The sequence below is a fragment of the Denticeps clupeoides genome, chromosome 2 (genome assembly GCF_900700375.1).
Source record: "Denticeps clupeoides chromosome 2, fDenClu1.1, whole genome shotgun sequence".
Lineage (NCBI taxonomy): Eukaryota > Metazoa > Chordata > Actinopteri > Clupeiformes > Denticipitidae > Denticeps > Denticeps clupeoides.
In genome coordinates, this window is record NC_041708.1 from 34612400 (window position 1) to 34624144 (window position 11745).

An 11745-nucleotide genomic window follows, 5' to 3' on the forward strand; every position below is an offset into this window, starting at 1 on the left:
CGTCACGCTCTCCGCGCTCCCATTGGCCGGCCTCACGCACGTCGTCATCACGCACGCTGGCCAAACAATGACCAGGAAAAAGCCACGTTGACGAATTGAGCAGGAGTCAACATTGGTGTCGGGGCCGAGGAAAGGGCGAGCTGGTCCGGGCAGACATGTCGTCTCCTCCCAAAGAGAAAAGCGAGACCCGAGCCGGACACCTTCCTGCTGGTACCGTCCCTGCGCCTTTATCCGCCGCGGCGAAATAGTTCGTTTGCGCGTTCGTTTCACGTTAATTACGGAAGCCTCGTTAAGTAAAAGTTCCAGTTCGGTGCAGGGTCGTGCTTTAGCCCCGTTCGTTCCAGCAGTTTTTTTGACGTGTTGCTTTGTGATTGACCCTTGACCCGTTTAAAGTGCAGCCAGATCTGATAACAGAAGCCGTACGTGGTCTTCTGGCACATGGGTCGCAGCCAGCGAATCCAGGAAAGAAAAGAAAAGTAAAACAGAGTCTAGATAATAAACTTAGTTCTGCAGTCCCGCCCCTTTTATTAGAGGGACCGAGACACCAGTGACAGGCGACGCGTGACCTTTTGACCTCAGCATGTGATGTTGTGCTTGTTGTAACAGTAAAGGTGGGTGGCATGAGAGTTGTACAGAAGCACCAGTCCACCAGCGAGCCTGTCCAGGAGAGGGACAAGGACGGCGAAGAGTTCGAGAGCAGCAGGTAAGGAGCGCCCAGGACCTCCAGGCGGGCGGGGGTGTTCGTGTAATTCAGGAACAGTCCGACCAACTGTTCGCTCTATATATACTTTTCACAAGTTGGACATTTCTAGATTTTTTGTTTTTTTTTGTAGGAAAAATAAACCTGAAATCCCGTACTATTCAGATTTCTTAGAGGTTACTCAACAACATAAAACAGTATGTGAAATGAATATAACGAGGTTTGCCTTTTTTAAAGAAACCGAAGAAACTAATGAACATTTTCCATAATATTCAAATGCATTAATGATTAAAAACAAAGCGCCGCTAGTTCTGCCATTTGTCTTCTACATTTACATTTACAGCATTTATCAGACGCCGTTGTCCAGAGTGACTTACAATCAGTAGTTACAGGGACAGTCCCCCCCTTAAGTGTCTTGCTCAGGGACACAATGCTAGTAAGTGGGGTTTGAACCTGGGTCTTCTGGTTCATAGGCGAGTGTCTTACCCACTAGGCTACCACCACCCTCACATACTGTTCTCCTGGTGGGACTGCAGCACATTTGTGTGCAGAACATTTACATTTACAGCATTTATCAGACGCCCTTATCCAGAGCGACTTACAATCAGTAGTTAGAGGGACAGTCCCCCCCTGGAGCAACTTAGGGTTAAGTGTCCTGCTCAGGGACACAATGGTAGTAAGTGGGGTTTGAACCCGGGTCTTCTGGTTCATAGGCGAGTGTGTTACCCACTAGGCTACTAACACCCACGTGTGTGGGTGGTAGTGTGCAGAAGGCTAATGTACGGATTTCACGAGTGGATTCAACACACACACACACACCTAAGCAAACATGCCACATTCACTGGGAGTTTGGCCTGATTACACATTTCTGTGCCGCTTTTGAAGTTAGCCCAGCCTTTTTTTGTCCCCTCCTCCACTCACGGTCCCATCTGATGACTTGAGATTCGTTTGGATCTTGCTTTTCAGAAGTCTTTGTGTTCTTCCCATAGCACTCGGCAGAACATGTTTATTTCAGCGGCTAGAGTTCTAAAGGCCCCCTGGTGCTCCTCCAAAAGGAATGACGAATCCGCGGTGCTTCGAGATTGCGGCGGCACAGGTGCCCGTGTCCCAGCAGCTCTCCGAGAGGGCAGGAGTCGCGGGAGTGCTGCTCGCACGGTCCGTGGGTGATATTTCCTGTGTGAAAGCGGAGCTTATCTCATCCGAAGGCCCATCTGGCACTTCCTGCACGGAGCCAGGGCTCCTTCTGAACGTGGGCTTCAGGGTTCTTGGTTTTATCTGTAGGAAACTCTTATTTCTTGACTTTGAAAGTCCCGTACTTCTGTTTTTTTTTTTTTTTTTCTCCTCTTCATTATTACGTCATTCTCTGCGCTGTTGGGCTGCAGGCTGGGAGCTCGTCGGTCCGGTGGGCCGGATTAACCTTTCCGCAGGAGGCTGTGATGGCTTTACTTCTCACCTCTAATTCCCCCATCAGCCCCGGTGGCTGATTGCTGATGCCCATCTCTCCGCAGAGTGGTGCTGCGGGTGTAGCTCTTATCTGGGCGCAGCCGGACGTGCGCGGGACGCCCGCGGCCGGAGGATCTTGATGGACCTGTCGGAGCAGCGCTAAAAGGGGGGTCCTCAGCCCTCCCCTGTCCTCTCGAAAGAGGTGGTGTCGCTTCGGAGCTGGTGGAGAGGGCATTTTCACATGTGGGGCATTTTGAAGGCGAAGTTTTTTTTTTTTTTTTTCATGCTACCTTTGCGCCGGTGGTTTTACTATAAAGTTTTTATCATGAATAAAATAATATGCTTACCCATTTTATTTATTACATAATCATTTGTTTCATAAAGGAATTTTGGTTTTAACAGAAATCCCATATCTTTATGACAATTTATACAGGTTTTTGACCATAGCATGGCTGATAGCGTTCAGGCGCCACGCGATCTCCGGCATACCGACGTGTCTGCGAAAAAAACTCAGTGATTAATTATTTAACTAATCAGGTTTGCCGAGTGGTCTGATGCTATATGTGAGAGGCACAGCCCTAGACACAAGCAGCAGTCAGAACAATGCAACACACCTCACGTTAGGGCTGCAAATCTTTCCATCGCTGATTTTATCTTAGTTCGCGCGGTAATGATCAGTCAGCAAACTCGCGGCCTATAGAACCTTTTTGCTTCCGTGTGATTCGCTGCTTGTAAATGTGTTCTGGAAAAAAAGGGTTTTGCTTGTTGTAAATTTGTTGTATTTGTTGAACGTACATTTCATTTGAAATGAAATGCTAATTAGATTTGCATGAGCAAAGTCACCATCCCCACACACTGCTCCCCGGGCGCCTGTCATGGCCGCCCACTGCTCACTCAGGGTGATGGGTTAAATGCATAGGACACATTTCACTGTGTGCACCGTGTGCTGTGTTGCTGTGTATCACTTTTTTGTTTTGAATAATCTTTGGTGTTGTCATGTCCTTTAGTTAATGGCTCCTAATTCCTAGTTTACAAGCAATAGGTGGGGATGGAATATTGAACAGCCCAACCAGGCCCAGGGTGTCAAGATACTACTGGTAATATAGACTTATACTGGGATTATGTCTGAATGTTGTCCATTTATTTCCACTAAGGGACTACTTACAGTGGAGCATGTAACAGTGGAGCAGAGGACAGGTTAATGTCTGAGCATGGAGGCTCAGGATTTTTTTCCGCAGCCATCTTTGCCTTACGCCTACAGTGTTTCGTGCTCTTCACACCGCTGCTTCTATTCTTGAGTAATTAAGGGTATTTTATTTGCAATATATATATATTTAAATCAGACCATTAATCCAGTGGAAGAAAGGTGTTGGTCAAAAGTACTAATATGACAAATGCTCAAAACCACCTATGGATCCTACATAATAACAATAAAGGTGCTGAAATATTAGGTGCACGATCATCACTCCTCACTGCTCAGCTAGGTGGACTGGTGAGTCGACATTGCCCATTGGTGTGTGTCTGTGTGTGAGCCTCCACTTTGTCCCGCAACAACCCTGCTCAGCATTCAGGATGGTGTGCGAGTGTGCATATCATTTTATGTTCGCACACACCACTTCACAGGAAGGGACCGGCCAGTGATGTCCAGCGGTCACATCTGGTGGCCAGAGGCCAGTAGGGAACGCTTCCGTTCCGATTTGATCAGGCATATAGAGGTGGGTGAGGGTTCTGCGTGGCCAGAAACGTCTGCACCGACCACCAGCCCCCCCCCGTTTCAGGGCAGAGAGTGTTGGTGCGGGTGGTAAGCAGGTGGCTGCTGGGAAAATTGCACATTTGTTGCAGCAAGTGAAGCGGGCACGTCGGGGGAGCTCCTGTCAAGTGTAATTTGGGCTTTTCGGAGTGGATGAGGCCTGGAATGGAATGTCTTTTGAGTGATGGGGATTGGCTCGGGGTGAGCCGAATGCGGGCCCACAGAGTCAGAAACCTCTACGGGCCGGCACTAATGCCTGCTCTTCATCCTGCTCCTCTGAGGACTCCTTCAAGCTTCAGGAATCGCCGGTCACTGGTCGGAACCCAACCTTCACTATGGGGGTGGGGAAAGACACTTAATGCCCCCATGTGATGTAATTAACGAAAGGTGAATGTGTGCCGTTCTGTGGCCGCTTGTACTGATCCCAGCCTGGGAAAATGCTGATGCGTAAGAATTCTTTTTAGTTGCTGGGGTTTTATTTCATTAAATAGAGGGAGACGTATGTGTCTGCAGCACAGCAACATGGTGCACAAAACGAATCGTGTCCTCTGCTTTTAACCATCATCCTTGGTGTGCGGTGGGCAGCCATGACAGGCGTGTGGGGGGGCGGTGCTTTGCTCAGTGGCACCTTGGCGATTGCGGGTTCATTTCTTTACCCTATGTCACCACTGCCCCACAACAGTTGTAATACCTTTGTGTGTGTGTGTGTTGTTACTGCCCATTTTTGAGCAACTCTTGTTGTAGAGCGCTGTCTCAATGGGTAAAGCAGGCTGCTGGATCACTACATTTGTTCGTTTTCCTCAACAATTTCTGCTGAGACGTGTGTGATGGTTGATGTCAAATAAGGATTCAGTCTCACACGTGACCCAATACGATGAGTCAATCACAAGACATTGTGATTGACTGTCTCTTGACAGCTATATTTATGGCACCGGCTAAGGTGGAATAAATAATGAAAATCATTATTTATTTGTTATTTAGGTTTCATTTTAACAGGCTCCCAAATCTTTCACCCCACCCAGTGGAATCCATCTCATTAGTGTGGCAGCCTTTGGCCCAATTGGGCCTGTCAATCAGAAGAATATTACATCCGAGTCCGATTCCGCCCATTTGTCAAGGCTGTCAAAACGGGTTCCTCACCTTGATGCTGCAGAAAAATAAAAAGCTTGTCTCTGCTCTCCGGGCCCCTGATGTCTTCATCTCCAGCCCGACCTAATGGAAGCTGCAGAAACCTGCAGCTTCCAGGTCTACAAGTTCACTCCAATTTAGCCATTGTTGAAGGAACCTTTCTCATCGTTTTACCACATCACCGTCCACACGTTGACAGTAAATAGAGCCGACGCCAGGCAGTTTCCATGGTGACGGCAGCCGGCGAGCGCCAGCGCCGGATTGTTAATTGCCTGCAATCGCCTCAGTCCTTAAAGCTCAGCCCGGGGGTGCGCGAGCCCAGGCACCCCACCTCCTGCCACTTGCTACCTTGTGTCAGACTTCGAGCCCACACCTGTTCCTGTGACGGTTCCACTCAAACTTTTAATAACCAAAAACAGATGACCTGGAGCTGATATTGTGATTATTTACCATAAAACATATTTAAACTAGTTATAACAGTGTTCTCTTTCACAGCCTTCGCGGTAAGGGTTGACAACGGAGTCAATTCCTCTCGTGTTCCCTCAGCAGAGAGGTGGTGCTTTTTATGTTTGACAGACTGGCATCATGCTCAGTGCTGCTGCCCTCCTCAGGTTAAGTCTGGTATTGCACGCTCAGTTTCACGGTCTTGAATAAACCCCTCATCCGCCACTTCGTAATGTTCCCCGCAGCGTAATCCTCACAGTGCATGTGCAGGATATTACTGAATATTATCCATCTCAATAAATACCAAGAAATAGGAAGCATTGCTGATGACTGCGGCATGCACTGCGTTACAGTGACAGTAAAAAAATTCTAGTATTGTTTAATGCCAGCGCGCTCACCGGCTGCAGGGCTGCAGTCGTCCGTGGGTGACCTCTGCACCACAGAAGATGGATCTAAATAAATGCCTTGTGGCATTTGCGATGGGCTCACCCCACATCTCATCTGCTCTGTCAGTAGCCGTCCACTCAGAATACCATGCTCGCTTCTCAGAATGCCTAACGCTTAATCTATGATTAGAGAGCGCCCTCACAATAAAAAAAATGTGATCCTTTCCATCATGATGAGTAGCATGAGGGCAATTCTCTGGAAAATGAAACCAAAATGCTAAAAGAATTTATTAAATATATCTAACAAGATAGAACGACTTGGTGGTTATTTGTATTTTAAAGAAGAGAAATCTGAAAAAAACTTAAGTTTGCAACATTTGAACAACACTTACCTCGCACAATGTAAATGTTTTACTAACATTTAAAGCAGATTATCATAACTACACATTCAAAGTTCAGTTTATATGTTTTATTCAATAGTGCATCAGACTTAATTAAAATATTCGTACAATGCACCACAGTTTAACTCCGTACTTGTTATCATATGTTAAACTCAACAGCACTCGTGTAGCTTTTAACCAGTGACATTGTTGTCCAACGCATCACACGATCTTGGTCATTTTAGTTGCAGATTTTTGCATAAACATTATTTTATTGAAGCGTTTGCACAGTGTTTACCCCCATTATAAATTGAAATCTTTGGTGCAATATTTTTGTCTGAATGCTTATACAGTTTTGAACTACCCAGTAGTAAAGCATGAGAAGAACTACATACTTGTTCATAGTTCTGACCACTAGTTATGGGGATAAAGTAACTTGTGTCGTCAAAATGTACCGTGCATCATATAGAGAATCATCCTTGAGCTATCTTGGCGCTGCGTGCCACCCTCACCAGGAAGAGGAGCATTGGAAGGCGCTGGTTATGTTGCATTTCCGTTTCCCAGGGCCTCAGAATAATGGTTGCAGCGTTAATAAGTTGGGTGTGTTGCGGTGTGGCAGCTTCTGAGTAATAAAAAGGCCATTTTCCCACCGAGCAACTGAAGTTTCACTGCAGCAAAAGAGATGCCGTCTTTCGACATGCTTACGTTTGGCCACTCTCGGCAGTGACGAGCGTCATTTTCTTGTCAAGGTCGATTATCATTGTTGACCTGACCACCCCCACTCCCACATTCTCCAGCTTGAAGGTACGTCTTTTCCCTTTGAAAACAGATGAGAGTCATTTCTGGACTCGATGGCTCCGGGTGCCTCGAGGCGAACTCCTGCTCGGAAGCTGAGGCGGTGGCAGGCTACATTGGTTCCCTGAGGAATTTTTGTAGGCCACTTTGTTCCCTGCCTGGTGCCTGGAGCACCGCGTGTGACACTTTTTTTTCCACCCAAACTCACAAAAACACACACACACACCTCCGCCTTCCGTCCTCTTCACCTCCCTTCGGTTCTTTGTCTTTATATCAGTGCAGAGAATAGAAATATGACAGTTTGGAGTAAGCGAGGAATAAATGCCTGAAACAGCGTGCATGCTGCTATTATAAAAAATCATATCTCCGTGTTGTCTCCTGCCTCCAAACCCCAGGTTGTTTAGGGTGTAAATGAGATTCCTCGTTCAACGGAATTAAAGTAATTATGCTGATAATTTGGACTAGAGGAGGCGGTCTGACGGATGCGCTGACATTCCCGCCGAGAGAATGTATTATTAATATCCTGCTTTCTGCCGCTATGCCGGCATCATTAGCCCGCTGTCCAGATATCAGGTTTATTTACCTCACCGCATGCAAATGGGCTTCCTTCTAATAATGCTGATGGATGGCGAGCGCCTCCCCGGCCCCGCAAGTTGTGAAGTAGTTGCTTTTGTAACAACATGCAGCAGCACAGGCCCAACTGTTTGGACATTTCTGTAGTGCATCAGCCTGGACTTTATTTATGGTTTGTTCTTCCTTTTCAGAATGCTCCCTGACCGCTATCTAGACATTTTGCGGTATTTATTGCCCCTGCACGATTCAGTGTCCGACCCAGGGCACTATATCTTTCGATCTGGCGCTACACACCAAGCGTGTGGCTTGTTCGCTCGTGTAAGATCAAAGGCATCTGCAGGATTTGCATAAATAGCTTAAACAAAATATCTGTATTTTGAAGAAGAGAAATTGACTCATCCAGAACACCCAGAATGTCAGCTTTTACTTTAAAAACATGGGAGGAGGCCGATGGTTGACCGCTCTGACACATGCTAATTCCTCTTTCTGGGTGCCACCAACACGTTAAATGCACGCAAACAGCAACGATGGCCCAACCAAAATAGTGAAAAGGCAAAGGTTCCGACAGCATCAACCTTCTCGAAAATTCTCTGTAAATACTTCAAGGTGTCAACGACAAGACTTTTTCTGTTCTTCTTTTTTTTTTTTTTTTTTCCCCCAGATGTGCACAGGGTTGCCGCCTTCATGGTTTACACTTCCTCTGTTTTGTGGGGGGGTGGGGGGAACCACGGCATTGTCTGTTCCCAGACTTCAACTGCAGCCATGAATATTCTATTAGTCTCACTCTGGTAGACTTCTGGCTTGTTCTCAAACTTCAGCTTTCACTCCAGAGTCTGCTGCAGGCCTGCAGAAGGCAACGCTGTCACTGAAGAAGAAATGTTCATTTATAATGCAGCACATTAATATTATCTAATAACAATATGCACATTTTACCCAATAACGTTCAGCATGTCGTCTGTAATGTTGGAACAACAGTTGCATTTATTTAATTTACTCTCATTTGAAATAATGACAACGTGCTATATAAACAAAAGATTAACACATTGTCTCTGTCTTCACAGCCCACCCAAGCCAACGGTTGTCATCTCAGGAGTTGTGACTAAGGTAAGATCCTGTTGACTCGCCTCAGCTACAACACCAGTCAACCTGCGCTGTCCGCGGCCTGACGATGTCTTATCGAACGTTCGCAAGCGAAGTGACGGCAGAGCCTCGACCCCGTGATCTCGAGAGACTCCTGCAGGCGTCTTAGAGAACTGCGCCAGGCTCTGGATCAAACGCACACACACTGTCTGTAGTGTTGAAGCCGGATAAATTTACCCCTGTCGTTTCCATGGTGATGTAAACAATGATTGTGAAAGTGTCACGCTTAATTGTGCCATTTGAAGAAGTGTAACTGTTTTTAAATGCAGATGAATCGGTAAGATTCCATAATGCCTTTCAAGCAATACAATTATTTCAACAGATGGTTTATTTTATAATCGTAAAAAATGGTCAACATGCTCTGCAAATACCACAAACTGCATTTTGGTTTTTTACTTCAAAGCCATTGCTCCTGAGTGACCTTGAGAAGGTCTCAGTCTGCTGGGTCACAGGGAACACAATGCACTCTCTCATCCTCTCTCTCTCTCTCTCTCTCACTCTCTGCGAGCTCACCCAGGAATAGATTCATCCACGCCGAGAATGAAAAGCTGTGTACCAATATTCCCCTTTACCCGGCCGAGTGTTATCTCCCCCCCAGGATAATGGCTAGCTTTTCGGTGAGAAGTAACGAACCGCTCCAAAATCCATCCAAAGTGCTTCGCTATCTCCGGATCAATATGATTGGTCCTCAGGAAATGGCTACCTGGGAAGTCAAATTAGACTGAATTCTTCTTTTTTAAAGGTGTGTGTGTGTGGTGTTGTGTAGAAACGTTTCTATATAAACTCTCGATATAAATATATGTGTATATGCGGTACCCTTCTTTATCACTGTCTGCCAGTTTAGCTGTAGGGCTCCGGAAGGGATGTGGGGACACGGCAGGGCAGGACAGGGCACCCTCTGAGCCCACCCTCCCAATTCCAGCCTCAGCTTGACCTTAATCTCCCTCCCTGCTACACTACCCACATCCACAGGTACTAATGGGCTCTGCGCCCCAAGAGCCGTGACATAATGCATCCATCTGTCACGGCTGGCGTTTAAAAAGCGAGATGCCATTTCATGCCACACGATACCGCCGTTTTTCAGAAGTAATAAGATTCAAAATTAAAACAGACTAACAAATGCCGTCTTCAAACTCACGTCCTGTAAATCATAATGATAGAAATACTTTTATTTTCTATTTTAAATCCTCAGAGAGAAACTGGCTTGTGATTCCCAGGCATGACTTAACAATGGGCTGTGGGCTCTTCAGACTGCTCTCTACTCCACCTGGGAAGACAGGTAGAAGGCAGTGAGGGCTTCAAAGGCAGGAGCGGGCAGAACGGTCCTCGCTATGTCCTTTGTTGCCTGGCTGCTCTTTGAAGAGCCGTAGGATCTTTGGCCTCGGGGTTAACTGTGTTGCGCCTTCTCTCAAAAACCGGCCGGTGGGAGCAGCAGGGCTGAGGAGCCCGGTCTCTTCGCAACTCTCGATGTGAGAAAACAAATTAAGTCACCGAAACTGCAGCCTAGACGTAGCCTGTGTGAGGCATGTCGCCTCCTGATGATGAAGGGCCTTTCGTTACTGGAACTGCGCGTAAGTGTCGGCGTCAGTTTAGTGCCAACAAACAAATGCTGTGCCGATCGAACATGTTTTTCTTGGTCATTATTTTTCTAGCTGGCTTTTACCTCATCTTCAAAGTTTAAAAGGAAATCTTTCAACTATTGGGTCTCAGCTTTCAGAAAATGTGTGGCTGCAGTGCATTTGTAAGGATCAGGCTTTGGCTTTTATTCCAGACAGTTCTGCCCAATGAAACGATGGGACATTATTGCTGTGCAGTAAACACAAATGGGGACACCTGGCCAGCCTTCGACATTTATGTTTTATGACATTTATGCAAATGAGCACCATGTTTGCATGTCCTTGCGTCCGAGTTGGTGCAGTTCTAAAGGTGACTCGTGTCACATATGATTCTCAGGGGGACAAGGACTTCACCCCGGCAGCAGCGCAGGTGGCCCACACGAAGCCAGTACCGGCGGTGCAGAAGCTGCCCCCTGTTCACCACATCAACCAGCACATCCACCAGCCCCGCAAGTGAAGTGTCACCCCCCCCGACGACTCCCGCATCCCAGCACTACCACACCACACCGGCCTGGACCACGTCCTCATCACTCTGCTACCCACCCACAAGTGCTCAGGTTCGCAGGGCTCCCCTGCCTAGCATTCCAACTGACCTCAGAAAGGGTCCTTTTCCCACCCCGCCCCACCTTCAGCATGCCGATTAGACCAAAAGCTTCACAGGGAATAATTGTTCCCCTTTCCGCCCAGGTTCCCTTGTAGAGGATCAACACTAAAATTCTAGTACATTCTGCCAAAAGTAATACGTTCCTGTAATCTTTGGGCTTGTATTTAATGAGAAATAAATAATGTGTTCTTTTTTTTTTTCTTATAATTTTTTTTTTTTTTACGCAAATTGATTTTGAAGTAATGTAAATTGTATAATCATTTGTGAAGTCAAGATTGTGATATAAACCTAGGTGTGGCTGTCAGAATAAATGCTTATTAAAATACGTTGTCTGCTTTCGTTGGAGTCTTCACAGCGAACTTCGTTGATGTTATTTGTTCGCTAATTCCATTAAATCTGATTGAATTGGACCCCGCATGTAATCCTCTGGCCTACTTTTCATCCATAGCCACACTGCACAACTCCCCCCTCCCCTCAGCCTTCCTTCGACTGAATACTACCTGCCCAGGTGTCTTGTGCCAGTCAGGATTTTCCCCACTCTCTCCTCAGGCCCACGCCGGCTGCTCCGGACCCCCGGAGAAGCGAGTGTTTCCACCGCAGAGGCCTCCATCCATCACGGCAGCGACTGGCCTGCTGGGGAATGTACTGGAGCTTTCCCAGGTCAAGGACCTCCTACCATTATCTGCAGTGGCTGAAGTGTGCGTTGAGGGCTTGTGACCCTTCACTCCTCTCCAGTAGAGGGAGCTCTGAACCCCTTCTGGCTTATGAGAAAATCCCACAGATCAG

At 46.9% G+C, this 11745-nt stretch overlaps 1 protein-coding gene across 1 annotated transcript; it reads left to right on the forward strand.

Annotated features, from left to right (window-relative positions):
• The first annotated feature begins 56 nt into the window (after window positions 1-56).
• On the forward strand, window positions 57-11101 carry LOC114766480 (death-associated protein 1-like). The gene is made up of 4 exons (XM_028957255.1): window positions 57-210; window positions 607-703; window positions 8661-8703; window positions 10693-11101. Exons 1-4 carry the CDS (start codon window positions 156-158, stop codon window positions 10810-10812), a joined length of 315 nt encoding a protein of 104 aa, XP_028813088.1. The 5' UTR covers window positions 57-155; the 3' UTR covers window positions 10813-11101.
• The last annotated feature ends 644 nt before the right edge of the window (window positions 11102-11745 follow it).

Coding starts and splice junctions, on each gene's coding strand:
- LOC114766480 (XM_028957255.1), top strand. CDS start 156: ATGTCGTCTCCTCCCAAAGAGAAAAGCGAGACCCGAGCCGGACACCTT. Junction 704..8,660: donor GAAGAGTTCGAGAGCAGCAG/GTAAGGAGCGCC, acceptor CTGTCTTCACAG/CCCACCCAAGCCAACGGTTG. Junction 8,704..10,692: donor TCTCAGGAGTTGTGACTAAG/GTAAGATCCTGT, acceptor TATGATTCTCAG/GGGGACAAGGACTTCACCCC.